This window comes from Crinia signifera, chromosome 3, assembly GCF_055691185.1.
Source record: "Crinia signifera chromosome 3, ASM5569118v1, whole genome shotgun sequence".
In the NCBI taxonomy this organism is placed as follows: Eukaryota; Metazoa; Chordata; class Amphibia; order Anura; family Myobatrachidae; genus Crinia; species Crinia signifera.
In genome coordinates, this window is record NC_139219.1 from 121793499 (window position 1) to 121814174 (window position 20676).

Consider the following 20676-nt stretch of genomic DNA (forward strand, 5'->3'; position numbering starts at 1 on the left):
TTTCTTTCCACGTCTTTATGATAAACATCAGTACATATTTTATTATTGACGATGGAAACAGCCACATCAAGAAATTGCGCTGTATTAGTACTGCAGGAATACGTAAATTTAATGGTTGAGTCCCGCGCATTCACCTCAGTCATCAGACTATCAAAAAGCTCCTGTCCACCCGTCCACAAGATGAAAATATCATCAATGTAACGGGTGTACAGGAGCAGGGACCGACTGATCTCAGGCCGACTCAGGAACATCTCATCCTCTTGAGAAAACATAAAAATATTGGCATACGAGGGTGCCACGGCAGACCCCATTGCACACCCTCGCAGCTGCAGGTAGTAACTACCATCAAAAAGAAAGAAGTTACGCTCCAGAGTCAGACCCAACAATTTAAGAAATAAGGTGTGATTAAACAATCTACTGTCAAGATGTTGTTCTAAAAAGCAGTGCATAGCCCTCAAACCCCCATCATGGGGTATAGATGTATAAAGGCTAGAGACATCTAAACAACACATAAGAGTTCCTTCAGGGACTGCAGGAATGTCCATGAGCAGTTTAAGAAAACTGGTTGTATCCTTCAAGAAGGATTTACGCAGTGGTAACAAAGGCTGAAGAACAAAGTCCAGCAATTGGGCCACAGACTGGTATAGAGAACCACGAGCAGAGATAATTGGGCGTCCCGGTGGTTTCCTGGCATTTTTGTGCACCTTAGGTAAGGTGTACAGCACAGGAACCACCGGGGCTGCCACTGTAATACGGTCACGGACCTTGGCAGGAAGCACACCCTCATCGACAGCAATGGTCAAAATAGAAGAAAGTTCTTTTTGGTATCTTGTAGTAGGGTTGCCTGGTAATTTACAGTAAACTGCATCATCCGATAGTTGCTGATAAATCTCATTTCGATAATCCTGTAAATTTTGGATCACGATGGCCCCGCCCTTGTCGGCGGGCCTAATCATGATATCTTGATAACTGCCCAACTGTTTAAGGGCTGCAGCTTCAATCGGGGATAAATTCTTTTTCACTTTACCAGGGGCTGCCATGAACCGATTTACTGAGTCATCCAGGAGGCGACCAAACGTTTTAATCGATGGATTATTTGATATAGGGTCAAATTTAGACCTCGAGTTCCTTGAGAGAAACTGGTCGAAAAAGCCACTGGATGATTGAGAAGGTTTAGACTGAAAAAATTCTTTAAGTCGCAGCTTCCGCATCAGTCTGTGCTGTTCACAACGCCAATCAAATGCATCAAATGAATTAGTAGGCACAAAGGAGAGTCCCTTCTTAAGCACCGATGTTTCAGTCGGGGACAAGGTGCGATCCGATAAATTAAATATCAGGGTTTCTTCCCCTGCACTAGGCGAGGGGGATTGCGTCTTATTTCGGCGGTTCTGTCCGCCCCTGCGGGTGGCCGGCCTCTTCTGCGCTGCCCCGCAGTAGAAGTGGCTTGGCCTAAAGGGGCCTGTTGATTTTCATTCAGATCATCAGACTCTGAAACCGCGAAATCACTATCGCTTGTCATATTCGAGTAATTCTGGCGATTGTGATTTCTACCCTGTTTTTGTTGCCACGGCTTGCGGCGTCGATATCCTGGATCAGGGCGTCTCTCTGGGTGTTCCCCAGTAAGCCACCCATACACCTTATTTTCATCATAGTCCATGTCGACCGTGTGTCGCTTATTTCTTTTAAACTTAAGCAGGTCTCGTCGATATGCCTCACACTGCTGCTCCAATTTGAGCAATACACCAGCATTAGTAGAACTATTCAGAATTTCATTATGCTCATCTTGAAATTTAGCAATTTTGGACTTAACAATCTGTAGCTCCCGTCCGGATTCCTCCACCACCAAAACCATAAGGTCCATTGACGCTCTGTTAAGGATCCCAATCCATTTACGTACAAATTCTGGACTGTGACGTCCGATTGTGGGGGTGTTTCGAATGCGAAAGCCCCTAGGGATCTTATTGGCACGATAGTAGTCAGATAGTGAGGATCCATGTAAATGGAAATCAATCTCACGCCGTCGGAGCTTGAATAAGTGATGCTGTAATTCATCAATACTCTGGTCAGTATGAGCCAGAGCAGGATCTTCATCAAATAAAATATCGCTGATTTCAGCAGCTGTATATGTGAACTTAACCCCAATGGGGACAGACATATTCAGACATCCTGGTGCGTCCTGGGATGCCAATGCTCCTGCTGGGTCCATGATTATACATGATACTCCAGCAGAGTGCAGCAGAAGGGTAGTGCTGTATGCAGGTAAACAGCGGTTTAATAGTAGGTTGGTGCAATGCAACTAGTCACTGTTGTAAAGCAGTGGCCACATACACAAAGTCCAATGCAGCCGGCCATCGATTTGGCCCTAACGGGCAGAACGGTGGAGCAACCTGTGGCACGCCACTTTAAGGCTGCGGGCCATACGTTGGGTTCTTTAAAATACTTTATGATTGATACAGTTAGAGAATCTGCACGAGGTGGCGATAGGGCGAAACGATTATTGATCGCTGAGTCTAGATGGATCTTCCGATTGAAGACCATACATCCACTAGGACTGAATGATAAGATCAATTGGAACGCTGTTACCTAATGATTTTATGCACTGTATATGTATTCATGCTTCTTATTTATGTCTAGTCTTATTTTTATGTATTATATATGCTTGTTTTTGTGTCTACCTAACGTTTACTCTCCCCCTTCTCCCCTAGGGCTGCAGGCGCTGTCTGCAGTAGCGATCGTACTGAACATGGCCGCCGTGGAACGCAAGCTGCAGGCGTTGCTTAGCAACCTGTCTGCTGTGTGGGACCGGAAGGACGCTGTTCAGCGGTGCTTCCTGTATTCAGCGGCGTGCGCCCTGTGGCGTGGAAGGCGGGGATCTGTACGGCAGCAGGTATTTATGTTGTATGTTTTGTGTTTTCAAATTGCTGTAGGATTGTGTGCTCTGACGAAGGGGGTCAAACCCCGAAAGCTTAGCCTTTCTAAATACAATTTGCTTCAGCTGAAACGTGTCTCCGGAGTGCCATTTATTGTTGGACATTGTATATCATTTCTTCTATCTGGGCACCGGGGCCAGCTGGGATTATTTACTAGAGTGCCGGCTGCATTGGACTTTGTATATATATATATATATATATATATATATCCACATAGAAATAATGGGTGCACTCACCGGACTTCATCCAAATGCAGGTGTTTATTTACATACCACAGCCGATATTCTTAGGTGACAGTGGGCATGGTCAACGTTTCGGTCTAAACATAGACCTTTGTCAAGACCCCCTTACTCCTGCCTCCACCAGTGCACAACCAACAATACCATTATGGACCTTTTATGCTTAAACACAGGTGCTAGGGCAACTCCCACCTTTAATTTTCCGGAAGTGCCTATCCCTCAGTAGCTCGACTATAAATACTGTTATAATGCGCTTAACTTACACATTACTAATGTCATGAAACAATGCTCACCCTTATTCATCTATATCGTGCAGAGCAGGCAAGTGACACTTATCCTCAACTGTATTCAGCGCTCATCAGCGGCGTGCGTTCCAACGCCTGCATGCGTTCCACTTGCAGGAAGTGGTCATACATCACTCGTATCCGCCCCTCAGTTAGTATGGTGATTAGCGCTAGTCACAGGCGTGCGTGTCACCGCCCAGCCTGCGTCCCACACTCCGGAAATGTGCATCATATCCGCACCAGGAAACATAACCAACGCTGGTAGCGGCCTGCGTTCCAGCGCACGGCCTGCGTTCCACACACCGGACGTATGTGCATCATATCCCCTGTGTTGTTAAGGATGCTAGCTATAGGCGTGCGTGTCAACGCCTCACATGCGTCTCACCAACAGGATGCTGTCACTGCCATATTCCTTCTACATAACAAATGATTTGGGTGTTTATAGAGTGTAAGACTATCAGCGCTCCATGTCTATCAATAAGCTGCACTATTGTGTTTAGCACCAAAGGTCCATACATATAAACCAAGTGATTTAAAACAGTTCCATTTTTATTTATTTTTATATTTTACTAAAAAGATTTCTATTTATTACCAGGCGCACTAATACACTATTTATTCATCAGTATACTAGAAAATTTTTTTTCAAAAAATGACAAAATGAAAAAGAGTAAAAAAGTAGAAAAAGTCAGGGTGCATTTTACAGGAACACACTTAATGAGTTATACTCGTTAAGTCCTCTAGGGGAGATGGTGTCCAATTTTTGTATCCATCTCGCCTCTTTCCGCAGCAGTAGGAGACCTCGGTCCCCTCCCCTTTCCAACGGTGGGACACAGTCAATGATCATGTATGACATCGAGGCTATTTGATGATTCAATTTCAAAAAATGGGCCGCCACCGGCTTGTCAGTTGTCTTGGTGGCATAGGCTAACCGTATTGAGGAGCGATGCTGGTTCATCCTCTCACGGAAAGTCCTAATCGTTTTGCCCACGTAAATGAGCCCACACGGGCATTTTAAGATGTAGACAACATGATCCGCTGTACAGACCAGATGATGCTGAGCTTTAATTTTTTGCCCAGAGTGTGGGTGGCTAAACGTTGATCCAGTTATGAGGGCTCTGCAGGTCGTACACTTTAAACATTTAAAGCACCCCATCTTTCTCTGTAGCCAACCTCCACCACCAGTGGACGGTCTCATATCGGGGCGAAACAGTACATCTTTCAAATTTCTGCCTCGTTTGGCTCCAATCATGGGTGGGGTATTTGCAATACCGGAGAATGCAGGATCAGTCTTCAAAAGCGGCCAATTTTTATTAATCGCTTTGTTGACCTGTTTAAACCCACTGTCACACTTCATGACCACTGTCATCCTGTTGCCATCAGCTTTTTTCTTACTCTCTGTGCCAGAGTTAGCATGGATGTTTCTTGCTTTCAACATGCATTTCTCTATATCACCACCGGAGTATCCTCGTGCTCTAAATCTATCGGCACATTCCTTCAACTGCACCTCAGCTTGTGGGGCCTCAGAATTATTTCGGAGCACTCGCAGGAATTGTGACACTGGCAGATTAGATTTTAACTTGTCAGGGTGATGACTAGTGGCCCAAAGTAGTGCATTCCTGTCGGTCGGCTTTCTAAAAAGTGTATATTCAAGATGTGAATCTTTTAATGTCACCGAAACATCCAGGAAATCAATTGTGGTGCTGTCCACCTTAGCAGTAAACCTAATGGGGCTATCCAGTGAGTTTAACTCCTGCACCATCAACAAAAAGGAATCCTCCGTTCCCCTCCATACCAGAAACAGGTCGTCTATGAACCTTCTATAGTGTACAATGTTGGTGGCGTACCTGTCTAGTATGTGAATCTGCTCATATTCAGCCATGAATAAATTAGCGAACCCCGGCGCCAGGTTAGAACCCATGGCTGTCCCGGAGATTTGCATATAGTACCCACCCTGATATTGAAAATGGTTACATTTTAGAACCATGCCAATCAAATCACAAATAAACTCGATGGGCGGTCCCTCGTATGGTCCACGTGTTAATGCCGTGCGGACCGCTTGTATCCCCTCCATATGCGGAATCACCGTATATAGTGATGACACATCAAGTGTGGCTAAGATACAGTTCTCAGATAGATCCACAATATCTCGAAGGCCCCCCAGGAAGTCACCCGTGTCCCTCAAATAGCTTTGTCCAGCTTGGACACACGGTTGTAGAAAAAAATCTACATATTGGGCCAACGGCTGCAATATAGACCCACAGGCCGAAATAATGGGCCTCCCTGGGGGGTCAACGAGAGTCTTGTAGACTTTAGGCAACGTATACAACAAAGGGCACCTTGGATGCTCGACTACAAGGAACCCAAAAATTTTCTCATCTATCCAGCCCATATTAAGGGCTGTTCTCAAAAGTTGGTCGACCTCTCTTTTTACCCTAGGCATAGGGTTAAAGTCGATCTTTTCATATGTGTCAACATCGCTTAATTGTCTTTTAATTTCTTTATCATAGCTATCAAAATCTTGGAGGACAATTGCTCCCCCCTTATCCGCGCTCCTTATTACCACAGATGTGTCATTTTTTAAGTCATTAAGGGCGCGCCGTTCAGCTATGGACAAATTGTCAAAATTCTGGTGGCTTTTTACACCCTCTTTGACATCCAAATCCACCTTCCTTAGAAAGGTTTTTAAACTCGCGCTGGACGAGGGGGGGTCAAATGTACTGGGCTTTTTAAACATAGATATTTCACTTTGTACCAATACGTCATTTTTATTGGCGAAGAATTCTTTTAGCCGTAGCTTTCTACCCATCTTGTATTGATTGATGGACCATTCCATCTTGTCAAATTTACAAGTGGGTATAAACTTTAAACCCTTTTTCAGCAAAGACTCTTCCGCCATCGTCAATCTATGTCTGGACAAGTTAAATATCAACTGTTCTACCTCAATCCTCTCCCTCTTCCTCCGGCGCCCCCCCCTCCTCGGGTGCGGTCTCTTGTGCCAGACCTGGCACCTTTGGGTCTGACGTCGGGGCCTAAAAAAGACCCAGCGACTAATTCACGACCAGTAGGGGGTAGACTACCTGAGGTGTCGGAATCAGGGGAGGAATTGGAGTACTGATGACGAGTGTATGACCCCTGTCCCCTCTGATAGTTACGTCCTCTAGATCTGTATCTATTAGCCTGTGTGTCCCCACTCAACCAGCGGTATACCGTATGGTGTTGGTAGTCCCCTTCTACAGTCTCCCACTTTTTACGTTTAAATGCTATCAAGTCTGCGCGATATTTCGCGCAGACTTGATAGCATTTAAACGTAAAAAGTGGGAGACTGTAGAAGGGGACTACCAACACCATACGGACGTAACTATCAGAGGGGACAGGGGTCATACACTCGTCATCAGTACTCCAATTCCTCCCCTGATTCCGACACCTCAGGTAGTCTACCCCCTACTGGTCGTGAATTAGTCGCTGGGTCTTTTTTAGGCCCCGACGTCAGACCCAAAGGTGCCAGGTCTGGCACAAGAGACCGCACCCGAGGAGGGGGGGGCGCCGGAGGAAGAGGGAGAGGATTGAGGTAGAACAGTTGATATTTAACTTGTCCAGACATAGATTGACGATGGCGGAAGAGTCTTTGCTGAAAAAGGGTTTAAAGTTTATACCCACTTGTAAATTTGACAAGATGGAATGGTCCATCAATCAATACAAGATGGGTAGAAAGCTACGGCTAAAAGAATTCTTCGCCAATAAAAATGACGTATTGGTACAAAGTGAAATATCTATGTTTAAAAAGCCCAGTACATTTGACCCCCCCTCGTCCAGCGCGAGTTTAAAAACCTTTCTAAGGAAGGTGGATTTGGATGTCAAAGAGGGTGTAAAAAGCCACCAGAATTTTGACAATTTGTCCATAGCTGAACGGCGCGCCCTTAATGACTTAAAAAATGACACATCTGTGGTAATAAGGAGCGCGGATAAGGGGGGAGCAATTGTCCTCCAAGATTTTGATAGCTATGATAAAGAAATTAAAAGACAATTAAGCGATGTTGACACATATGAAAAGATCGACTTTAACCCTATGCCTAGGGTAAAAAGAGAGGTCGACCAACTTTTGAGAACAGCCCTTAATATGGGCTGGATAGATGAGAAAATTTTTGGGTTCCTTGTAGTCGAGCATCCAAGGTGCCCTTTGTTGTATACGTTGCCTAAAGTCCACAAGACTCTCGTTGACCCCCCAGGGAGGCCCATTATTTCGGCCTGTGGGTCTATATTGCAGCCGTTGGCCCAATATGTAGATTTTTTTCTACAACCGTGTGTCCAAGCTGGACAAAGCTATTTGAGGGACACGGGTGACTTCCTGGGGGGCCTTCGAGATATTGTGGATCTATCTGAGAACTGTATCTTAGCCACACTTGATATGTCATCACTATATACGGTGATTCCGCATATGGAGGGGATACAAGCGGTCCGCACGGCATTAACACGTGGACCATACGAGGGACCGCCCATCGAGTTTATTTGTGATTTGATTGGCATGGTTCTAAAATGTAACCATTTTCAATATCAGGGTGGGTACTATATGCAAATCTCCGGGACAGCCATGGGTTCTAACCTGGCGCCGGGGTTCGCTAATTTATTCATGGCTGAATATGAGCAGATTCACATACTAGACAGGTACGCCACCAACATTGTACACTATAGAAGGTTCATAGACGACCTGTTTCTGGTATGGAGGGGAACGGAGGATTCCTTTTTGTTGATGGTGCAGGAGTTAAACTCACTGGATAGCCCCATTAGGTTTACTGCTAAGGTGGACAGCACCACAATTGATTTCCTGGATGTTTCGGTGACATTAAAAGATTCACATCTTGAATATACACTTTTTAGAAAGCCGACCGACAGGAATGCACTACTTTGGGCCACTAGTCATCACCCTGACAAGTTAAAATCTAATCTGCCAGTGTCACAATTCCTGCGAGTGCTCCGAAATAATTCTGAGGCCCCACAAGCTGAGGTGCAGTTGAAGGAATGTGCCGATAGATTTAGAGCACGAGGATACTCCGGTGGTGATATAGAGAAATGCATGTTGAAAGCAAGAAACATCCATGCTAACTCTGGCACAGAGAGTAAGAAAAAAGCTGATGGCAACAGGATGACAGTGGTCATGAAGTGTGACAGTGGGTTTAAACAGGTCAACAAAGCGATTAATAAAAATTGGCCGCTTTTGAAGACTGATCCTGCATTCTCCGGTATTGCAAATACCCCACCCATGATTGGAGCCAAACGAGGCAGAAATTTGAAAGATGTACTGTTTCGCCCCGATATGAGACCGTCCACTGGTGGTGGAGGTTGGCTACAGAGAAAGATGGGGTGCTTTAAATGTTTAAAGTGTACGACCTGAAGAGCCCTCATAACTGGATCAACGTTTTGCCACCCACACTCTGGGCAAAAAATTAAAATTCAGCATCATCTGGTCTGTACAGCGGATCATGTTGTCTACATCTTAAAATGCCCGTGTGGGCTCATTTACGTGGGCAAAACGATTAGGACTTTCCGTGAGAGGATGAACCAGCATCGCTCCTCAATACGGTTAGCCTATGCCACCAAGACAACTGACAAGCCGGTGGCGGCCCATTTTTTGAAATTGAATCATCAAATAGCCTCGATGTCATACATGATCATTGACTGTGTCCCACCGTTGGAAAGGGGAGGGGACCGAGGTCTCCTACTGCTGCGGAAAGAGGCGAGATGGATACAAAAATTGGACACCATCTCCCCTAGAGGACTTAACGAGTATAACTCATTAAGTGTGTTCCTGTAAAATGCACCCTGACTTTTTCTACTTTTTTACTCTCTTTCATTTTGTCATTTTTTGAAAAAAAATTTTCTAGTATACTGATGAATAAATAGTGTATTAGTGCGCCTGGTAATAAATAGAAATCTTTTTAGTAAAATTTAAAAATAAATAAAAATGGAACTGTTTTAAATCACTTGGTTTATATGTATGGACCTTTGGTGCTAAACACAATAGTGCAGCTTATTGATAGACATGGAGCGCTGATAGTCTTACACTCTATAAACACCCAAATCATTTGTTATGTAGAAGGAATATGGCAGTGACAGCATCCTGTTGGTGAGACGCATGTGAGGCGTTGACACGCACGCCTATAGCTAGCATCCTTAACAACACAGGGGATATGATGCACATACGTCCGGTGTGTGGAACGCAGGCCGTGCGCTGGAACGCAGGCCGCTACCAGCGTTGGTTATGTTTCCTGGTGCGGATATGATGCACATTTCCGGAGTGTGGGACGCAGGCTGGGCGGTGACACGCACGCCTGTGACTAGCGCTAATCACCATACTAACTGAGGGGCGGATACGAGTGATGTATGACCACTTCCTGCAAGTGGAACGCATGCAGGCGTTGGAACGCACGCCGCTGATGAGCGCTGAATACAGTTGAGGATAAGTGTCACTTGCCTGCTCTGCACGATATAGATGAATAAGGGTGAGCATTGTTTCATGACATTAGTAATGTGTAAGTTAAGCGCATTATAACAGTATTTATAGTCGAGCTACTGAGGGATAGGCACTTCCGGAAAATTAAAGGTGGGAGTTGCCCTAGCACCTGTGTTTAAGCATAAAAGGTCCATAATGGTATTGTTGGTTGTGCACTGGTGGAGGCAGGAGTAAGGGGGTCTTGACAAAGGTCTATGTTTAGACCGAAACGTTGACCATGCCCACTGTCACCTAAGAATATCGGCTGTGGTATGTAAATAAACACCTGCATTTGGATGAAGTCCGGTGAGTGCACCCATTATTTCTATGTGGATATCTGTGGAAGCGCCTGAATACAGTTTGGGACTTTCTGGCTTGTGGCACCCTGGCAGTTGGATACATGTGAGGAGTGTGCTGTCTGATCTACATGGATATATATATATATATATCCCATCCGTATGGACAGCACTCGCCCAATATTATCCATCCACCGGGGTGCCAAAAAACAAAGAGAAGTCCCAGCTGACCAAGTCCTTCCAAATCCAAAATTGAAAAAAATGGGGCACTCAACGGATATTTTGCTAGCAGAAGTACTTTTTAATTACCAGTGCATATTGTGACAGTGGGTTCAGGCCAACGTTTCGGTCCCACCTTGGACCTTTATCAAGACCCCCTCTGTTGTCTCCTCTGCGTGCACGCAAAACACAGGATTTTTTGCTACGTCCCCTTTAGCATTAAGGACATAATAGTCCACAGTGACATCACTGGATTCTCAACCAGCACAGCCCCTAAGAACTTCCTCACCAAACATCCAGGATGCTATAAGTGTCCGAAGTGTATCCCATGCAACATATGATTACAGGCCGCGAGTATGTCCATCCAGTAGACAAGAGGAGCTTCCCCATAAGGCATGTATTGGACTGTAAGTCTACCCATATCGTGTATGTAATCCAATGCCCCTGCGCTAAGATTTATGTAGGCAAAACGATAAGGACTATGAGGGAGAGGATGGCCCTTCATAGGTCCTCCATCAAGGCGGCGTTGGAGGGCAAAACTCATGAACAACCAGTTGCCCAACATTTTGCTGAAGCAAAACACAGGATGGGAGACTTAAAACACATGGCTATAGAGCATGTGCCACTGTCTATACGCAGAGGAGACAGGAACAAAAAGCTACTGGACGTAGAGACAAGGTGGATACACAAACTGAGATCCATGAAACCCTGGGGATTGAATGAACATCTTCAGTTAGGAACATGATCCAGGCCATAGGAGAAGAGGCCAGACATCAGGGACGTGTGTCTAAGAGGGCCAGGGACAGTTATCCCTGAGCAGTCCAATAAAGGGACTCTAAGGACTGATGTCTTCAGTAGCCCCCATAAACATGTCCCCACAGATTTCCATGCGAGTAGGGCATCAGGTCAAGCTGACCGAGCCCCAGTATTCGGGCAGTATATATCACTCTCCCTACCCTATAAGAGGACCAATGAAAAGAACATACAGATCTCCTTTATTCCCCCCCCCCCCCCTTCCCCATTCCGCCCAATTTTTCCCCTCAACCCCCCCCCCCTCCCTCCCCCTCTTCCAAGGCAGCCGATGCTTTCTCATATGTAAATTGTGTTATGTAATTGTAGTTCACTAATTTGCCTTTGGGCATCATATTTTGTAATTCATCCCCTTTTTTTCCTTTAGAAATGTTTTTAAACTTATAACATATAGTCTGCTTTACTCACACGTATTTTTTCACTATGTTCTTTATATATTTGTTTCACCAATCAGTTGCACATATTTGTTACAGACTTACTATATATGTGAACCACATAACATGACTGTTATGGACAGTCTCACATAATAACATTGGAGTACAGCACATTTCTAATATACACGCTTTGTTTATGTTTTTTTCAGTGACTCTACTCCGTCACGAAACCTACAGCCACGGAGCCTATCAGACGCCAAACAGGAAGTCTCCCCGACACCATGGTAACCCTGGGTTTGCGTTCCAAAGCAAACCAGGAAGCGGACTCGATCGTGACCACTTCTGGTCGCGAGACTTCCGGCGGTACGGGTCCCAGCGTCAGAACGGACCGGGAGCAGGTGGAGTGATGGCGTGAGGGACACCCTATTTAGGTAAGAACTGCACCATACATTATTGTTTCACCACACCTTGAAAACGGGGACTTGATCCTCGAAACGTCGGATCTTTTGCATTTAAAGTAATAAATGCCACTTTGATACTTTATACAAGACCCTGGAGTGCTGCAGTTTGCTTTCAAGTACCTGATCACCCTAAATATTTTCCGGAGGGCACCGAGGCACTACCGATTTGGGAGAGTGCCAGGCCGCAACGCCGCGTATATATATATATATATATATAAAATGTGTGTGTGTATATATGTATGGACATATATATATATATATATATAGAGAGAGAGAGAGAGAGTGTATAAAGAGCCCGCTGACCCGCCTTCATATGGGGAGGGGGGTTTACTTAGCCACAATTTTTAATGTTGGGTCCCCCACACATTTGTTGCCTAGTGAGATCTGCGTGAAAGCTTTGGCTTGTGGTTTCATTTGATAGTTCACTTCCATCTCTTAAGGGTAATACCCGTATGCGACATTCAGTCCTGGATGTAACTTCTCAGATGATGTGGTCCACAATAACATCTCTCTGCATAATTTATCTAAAACCGATCAGTTCCTGGAATGTAAACCAGATAATTATCAGTGAATTAGCTCTACTGGTAGTTAGAATATGATGATGAATTTTTTCACCCACACATGGGGAAGAAATACACCATCAAATATTCTTTGATATGTTGTGTATTATACAACACTTTTATTGGCAAGCTGCTCAATCAGAGGTAATGTCATTTAGGTGCCAATGTTGTGTATTATGTATGAAATTTTTTTATGAGAATAGTGGGATTCTGCTGCCTTACTTTCAAAACCTTTGGTCAATCCCAATTGAGCCGGGCGTAACGTCACTTCCGACTCAGCCAAGTACCCATGACAACCAGACTGGAACGCTATAGGACCGGATGTGACGTGCGCACCGACTAAAGCCGGGCGTAACGTCACTTCCGGTATTGCGATCTGAATAAACATAATGTTTTCTGTACCTATACGAAATGTTTGACTAATCGGGCCACCATCTAGAGGACCAGCTACCTCTCTAAATAACCTCATTAGGGTAACATCAATAGCTGTTGCCTCAGTAATAGGCTTTTCCAAATGAGTAGCACTAAACCGGAAGTGATTGTACCAGTGAAAATTGAGCACTGACCCGGAAGTGCTTCATACGTTCCTTACTTTATAAACATTTTTTGCACCTATACTCAAATCAAAATAGTTACCAAATCACTGATATGTAATTATGTATAATGCTCTTTGTCTCCGAGTAATTCTACCTAATGTTTTATGTATTTTTTATATCTTGAACAAATGGCTCCCATTGACCCAAACAGACACCTTGACAAAGCAGTCTGAGAACTGCGAAACGCGTTGGTGACACCTTTGCCTGGACCCTTATCACCTCAAGGACTCCCACCTGCACCAAGGACTGCCCTACCTGCTAAAACTTCTGATCCAATGCTCACCAGTCTGAGAGTCTCAAGCCAAGATTCCTTGTTTGGACACCTGACCATCTCCATCAGCGGGACTCCCGATCAGGCTAATTTCCACTCTTGCCATCGGTTGTAGTCCAAAAAAACATCTTCACTTTAGGATACCATCAAGTGGCCATAAAGGACTCCCTCCAATCTCTCTGGATCAGAGCAGGTCATATTACCACCCACCATTGGTGATTATATTATTGGGTCCATTCTTTATACATAATTAATTTTTTGCACCATCCGGTTCATTTTAATGTCTTTTATAATTATTGTTTTTATTGTGTGAATAAATTTGTTACTTGTAATATCAGCGCTGCTTCACTTTTTTATTTAGTCAATCCCAATTGACCCTGGAAATACTAGACGAGGGGGTGTGGTTAAGAAAATTAGGGCGCTGAAAGTCTTGATGGTACTTGTGTATTATCACGGCGCCCATCGCATACCACTAATTAAGGTATGAGATGGCATGCGATGGGACCCGATTTTGAGGCTTTCCCGGGCAGAGTGTACAATTTTAATATCGCGTCGCATCGCATGCCATTATAATGGCATGCGATGGGACGCGATTATACCCGATATTACATTGTACAGGCACCCTGATGCCTGATTACAATGTTAAATGCACCTCCATACCCAATTTTTAATTGTACACCCATCCTGATGGGTGATTACAATGTGAAATGCCCCCCCATTGTTAACGCCACCCCAGTATCAACGCCAACCCGAAGCGTGGCGAGTGTAGCGGTATGCGTCCTCCGACCTTTTCATACCCCCACTATCCACGTCGGCGTGGAGTAGATTTTATATAGTGTGGCGAGCGCACGCAGAATATATGTGAAGTAATCCGCTTCCCTTTGCGGGGCTCGCTGCGCTCGCCAACCTTTGGGCTCAGTGGCTCGCCACGCTATATAAAATCAACTCCATGTCGACGTGGATAGTGGGGGTATGAAAAGGTCGGAGGACGCATACCGCTACACTCGCCACGCTTCGGGTTGGCGTTGATACCGGGGTGGCGTTCACAATGGGGGGGGGGGGGGGGCATTTCACATAGTAATCACCCATCAGGGTGGCTGCACAAATAAAAATCAGGTCTGGGGGTGCATTTAACATAGGAATCTGGCATCAGGGTGCCTGTACAATTTTAAATCGGGTCCAATCGCATCGAATGCGATGCGACCGATTTTTTTATTGTACAATGCCCTGCGTGGGCGCTGTGATAATACACAAGTACCGTCTTGATAATACTTATCTTATTCAGGTTGTTCCCACTGCTGAGACGTCTTTTTGTCACCTACCGTATTTGTTGTATTCATATGGTGGAGACATAGAATATAATTTGGATTTTAGTATATCATTCACATGTAGAACGGGTGATGGTTAAGCACTCATGATATGCAGACAAGACGGCACACCTGACTTACACATGAATGAAGTGCTTGACAATCCAATTGACAAACACAATTGTGTTTGAACAAAAAAGGGGGATTTATTTACATATACAAAGTAAAATCAATTAAGAAACCGTAAAAAGTTCTGTCTGCCGGGCAATGAGGGAGGTTAGAGTTGAGGTCCAAAACACAATTTTGTTTGGACTCCAACTCTAACCTCCCTCATTGCCCCAGAGGGAAAAAAAATTTTTTAATTTCTTTATTGATTTTACTTTGTATATGTAAATAAAATCCCCCTTTTTTATGCAAACATAAGGAGTGGATTAAAATTTTATGAAAAATTACCTTCGCCACCGGGCAAAAGATACCTTTTGAAGAGTGTCAACAGGAGACCCACCGTGAGTACGTGTACGCACCCGCTTTGCCACACCAAAAGATACCTTTATAAGTGTCAAGCACTTCATTTATGTGTAAGTTAGGTATGCCTTTTGTCTGCACATAATGAGTGCTTAACCATCACCCATTCTACATGTGAATGATATGATATACTAAAATCCAAATTCTATTCTATGTCTCCACCATATGAATACAACAAATAATGTTGCCAGATAGGTAATTGTTTGCATAAAATATAAATTAGAATCAGAGATATTGTTTTCATTACCATATTATTAATGATGAAAGGTGATTTTAACCATAGTGAATGGTCTAGATAGATGGATATAGTGTATAGTGAGGAATAGATTTGAATGTATTAGGTAAATGCTTATATGATTTGGGAAATAATGTTTGAATATGTCTGTATATACATATACATTTGTAGACAAGAAAAGAAAAGAAAAGACTCTCTCTGTTTTGGGGCACTCTTGGATTGAGATTACAGACTGTAATCTATTACGACATCAAGTGAAGTATGAGGTATCAACGGTAGGTTGTACATAAGGACACAAGTTATAGGAGTGACAAAATAGGTTACACCGCTCTTCAGAAGAGACTCTGACCGGGGGCTAGTGTCAGTAAAATGGAATAAGTAGTTGAGCGTGCTAGTTACACAAGAAAAAGTGGGGTGGGTGATTCCATCCCAGAGTATAATTGAAATATTAAAATTTAGCTTTTATTAATCTTCAATAAAATGAACACTAGACAAGAACATTTTTTAGGCGTTCACACACACAAACATAAAACATATATTATCACACTAGATAGTTAGTGCCCTGTGGGCAACTCTTGCCCTGTGGGCATAAAATCCTCTGATTCAGAAGCGTCGGCTATCTGTCACAGAACAGTGGGTATAATTTACAAGATGGTATGTATTTTTCTAGTTAAGCTCTCAGAATGTATCAAATCTGGAGTCTGCTGAAACAAGTGATTATAACGAAATAATGTATCCAAAGATAAGTATTCCCTTGCAGAATTTCTCCACCTATGGGTGAAATCCTGGGTCTGCTGTGACAGATAATTATAGCCAAATAACGGTTCTGTGGAGGAGAAAGTGTAAGCTAGACAGTTGTCTTGCTATTTTGTTGCCAAAAAGGATGATATGTTTGAAGTCTTGGATGGATTCCAGCCCTGTGGAATCTATTATACTTAACAACACTTGTTATGTATTCATTGCATCAGTCTATGCCGTGCAACTATTGTCTACAGTATCTATGCCGCATCGGCCAACAGCTGAGTAGGTATTCTCAATAGAATCGTTACCAATGACAGCTCCACTGTACACAGGTTAATCTGGGCTGCCACAACTCGATAAGTGCAGTTTATCAGTTGCACCTGTATCGTCAAGCCAAGCCAGCAGTTGAATGAATACTCTCAATAGAGTTTAAGGTGCTGATTCTATCAACAGTTGAAATGTCGACATCTGAAATAATGCTGTTCACAAACGTGGACTCAATACATGCAGGTAACCCGTTATTAATTGACCCAAAAATATATACATATAATAGTATAGTTACATACAAGTAACCCGTTGTCACTTGACCAGGATTAGTGCTGGTATGCACAGGTATTTGGATGTCAGCAGTCAAATGAAATATCACAGTAATGGTTAGTGCTGTTTATGTCAGCAGTTACTAGGTTGACATCTTTAAACTGTGCTGTTCAAGGAATATATATGTATATCTTGTGGTTAGGTACATGCAATACAGATTATTACCGCTCAAGCTAGACTGCCGCTAATATGCACAAGTATGGATTTCTAAATGCTGGCGATAACAGTTGGCGCTGTTCGTGTCAGCACCTAGTAAGTCGACATGTTAGGCTGTGCTGTTCAAAAAAACTCTGGTTTGGTACATACAAATAGCCTATAGATGCTTAATCAAAGTTGGCACTGATATACACTAGTATTAAGTTTGGCTCTGCAAATGAGTGAGGTTTGGTGTAGCAGATGCTCCCGCGGTGTAGTTGGATAGGGAACGGGGATGCGGGGGTGGGAATGAGGAAGGGGGGGGGGAAAGGAAAAACGGAGAGGGGAAATGGAGGGGAAAGAAATAGATATAGAATAGGGGTCAGGGATCTGACTGTGCCCAAAGAGTGTGGGTGGTCCCACCGACTTTATATACCCGTAGCAATGGCAGGATTGTCTGGTTAGAGGCTGGAAAGTCTCCTTTCCCCTCTGGCAGGCTGCCCCTTTCCCAATTGCCAGCTGCCACCTGGTAAGGGTGGGCTTTTATGGGTATTGTGGGGGAGGAACCCTGCTCAATGTAGGGTCAGTGAAAAGGGAAAGGTCTGTGATACCCTTCAGGGAAAAAGCGTCTGCTGCCCTGCTTTATATACCTGTCACTCGAGGTGGAATATTGTATTTGTCTAGGAGAGGTCACCCGTCTCCTACAATACTTTCTGACGCCCCAAGCAAGTTGCCATCACTTTAGTTGGTGGACTTTGAAGGTATAGCGGGTGAGCGGGCTTTGTGATACACTAGAAGGGATTTACTACACAGATCATGCAGTGGGATGCTGCTGTCAGGTTAATGTGCCAGATTTCCCCTGAATGAACACAGTTCAGCGCAGGGTGAGTTGCTGGTTTCACCAGACCTGATGAGTGATCCCTGAGAGGAAAAAGTTTACGGGGGAAAGAGAGTTATAGATGCCGTCCTAGGTGCGCTGCTGTCTTCCCCATGTATCGGTGTATACAGTGGTGGAAGGTGAGCGGCACCTGTCAGGCTGAGTGAGTGTCAGTAGGGAGAGTTGGATGTAGTATGGGGGAAAGCGGAGAGTAGTGGAATGGGGATATGGGGGAAAGCCAGGCAGGGAGGGAGGGAGGGTTGGGGAATGTGGTAGAGCTGGTACCTGTACGTGCACTCCGTGCACCAAGTGGTACCGTGTCCGTCCCGTCAAGTGGATTGGAGCTGTTACGGCTGTGGGTGAGCACTCAGTTTGCTGCGGGACTGCTGTCTGTCCCGGACAGTATCGGTCACCGGGGCCGTCCTGCAGAGACGCTGCGGCTGCTGCTGTGGATGATGCGGCTTGTAACGGGGAGGCGCACAGTGTCAGCGTCTCTCCCCGGGGCCGGTGTAGACACCTGAACCCTGAAGAAGCCGAAAGGTGAAACGATCGTCGGTTCCTAGGGAGTGACGCTGATACTGTGCGCCTCCCAGTCTTAGCCGCATCAGCCGCAGCAGCAGTCGGAGCAGACCTTGCTTCCCTCACAGGTTGGCTACGGGATATCACAACGGCCCCGGGGAGAGACGCTGACACTGTGCGCCTCCCCGTTACAAGCCGCATCATCCACAGCAGCCGCAGCTTCTCTGCAGGACGGCCCCGGTGACCGATACTGTCCGGGACAGACAGCAGTCCCGCAGCAAACTGAGTGCTCACCCACAGCCGTAACAGCTCCAATCCACTTGACGGGACGGACACGGTACCACTTGGTGCACGGAGTGCACGTACAGGTACCAGCTCTACCGCATTCCCCAACCCTCCCTCCCTCCCTGCCTGGCTTTCCCCCATATCCCCATTCCACTACTCTCCGCTTTCCCCCATACTACATCCAACTCTCTCTACTGACACTCACTCAGCCTGACAGGTGCCGCTCACCTTCCACCACTGTATACACCGATACATGGGGAAGACAGCAGCGCACCTAGGACGGCATCTATAACTCTCTTTCCCCCGTAAACTTTTTCCTCTCAGGGATCACTCATCAGGTCTGGTGAAACCAGCAACTCACCCTGCGCTGAACTGTGTTCATTCAGGGGAAATCTGGCACATTAACCTGACAGCAGCATCCCACTGCATGATCTGTGTAGTAAATCCCTTCTAGTGTATCACAAAGCCCGCTCACCCGCCATACCTTCAAAGTCCACCAACTAAAGTGATGGCAACTTGCTTGGGGCGTCAGAAAGTATTGTAGGAGACGGGTGACCTCTCCTAGACAAATACAATATTCCACCTCGAGTGACAGGTATATAAAGCAGGGCAGCAGCCGCTTTTTCACTGAAGGGTATCACAGACCTTTCCCTTTTCACTGACCCTACATTGAGCAGGGTTCCTCCCCCACAATACCCATAAAAGCCCACCCTTACCAGGTGGCAGCTGGCAATTGGGAAAGGGGCAGCCTGCCAGAGGGGAAAGGAGACTTTCCAGCCTCTAACCAGACAATCCCGCCATTGCTACGGGTATATAAAGTCGGTGGGACCACCCACACTCTTTGGGCACAGTCAGATCCCTGACCCCTATTCTATATCTATTTCTTTCCCCTCCATTTCCCCTCTCCGTTTTTCCTTCCCCCCCCCCCCTTCCTCATTCCCACCCCCGCATCCCCGTTCCCTATCCAACTACACCGCGGGAGCATCTGCTACACCAAACCTCACTCATTTGCAGAGCCAAACTTAATACTAGTGTATATCAGTGCCAACTTTGATTAAGCATCTATAGGCTATTTGTATGTACCAAACCAGAGTTTTTTTGAACAGCACAGCCTAACATGTCGACTTACTAGGTGCTGACACGAACAGCGCCAACTGTTATCGCCAGCATTTAGAAATCCATACTTGTGCATATTAGCGGCAGTCTAGCTTGAGCGGTAATAATCTGTATTGCATGTACCTAACCACAAGATATATATATATATATTCCTTGAACAGCACAGTTTAAAGATGTCAACCTAGTAACTGCTGACATAAACAGCACTAACCATTACTGTGATATTTCATTTGACTGCTGACATCCAAATACCTGTGCATACCAGCACTAATCCTGGTCAAGTGACAACGGGTTACTTGTATGTAACTATACTATTATATGTATATATTTTTGGGTCAATTAAAAACGGGTTACCTGCATGTATTGAGTCCACGTTTGTGAACAGCATTATTTCAGATGTCGACATTTCAACTGTTGATAGAATCAGCACCTTAAACTCTATTGAGAGTATTCATTCAACTGCTGGCTTGGCTTGACGATACAGGCGCAACTGATAAACTGCACTTATCGAGTTGTGGCAGCCCAGATTAACCTGTGTACAGTGGAGCTGTCATTGGTAACGATTCTATTGAGAATACCTACTCAGCTGTTGGCCGATGCGGCATAGATACTGTAGACAATAGTTGCACGGCATAGACTGATGCAATGAATACATAACAAGTGTTGTTAAGTATAATAGATTCCACAGGGCTGGAATCCATCCAAGACTTCAAACATATCATCCTTTTTGGCAACAAAATAGCAAGACAACTGTCTAGCTTACACTTTCTCCTCCACAGAACCGTTATTTGGCTATAATTATCTGTCACAGC

The 20676-nt window shown here is 45.0% G+C and overlaps 1 protein-coding gene across 2 annotated transcripts in view; it reads left to right on the forward strand.

Moving 5' to 3' along the window:
* MOCS3 (molybdenum cofactor synthesis 3) overlaps positions 1–13817 on the forward strand; it is a 207575-nt gene extending 193758 nt beyond the window's left edge. Inside the window, exons 13-14 of one of the 2 annotated variants that reach the window (XM_083176437.1) lie at positions 11849–12070; positions 13408–13816. In XM_083176437.1, the coding sequence (XP_083032563.1) occupies positions 11849–12054 (206 nt within the window). In that variant the 3' untranslated portion in view covers positions 12055–12070; positions 13408–13816. Of the gene's footprint in view, positions 1–11848; positions 12071–13407 lie in introns of both variants that reach the window. The other variant, XM_083176439.1, reaches the window with a different exon arrangement.
* Positions 13818–20676: the final 6859 nt, after the last annotated feature.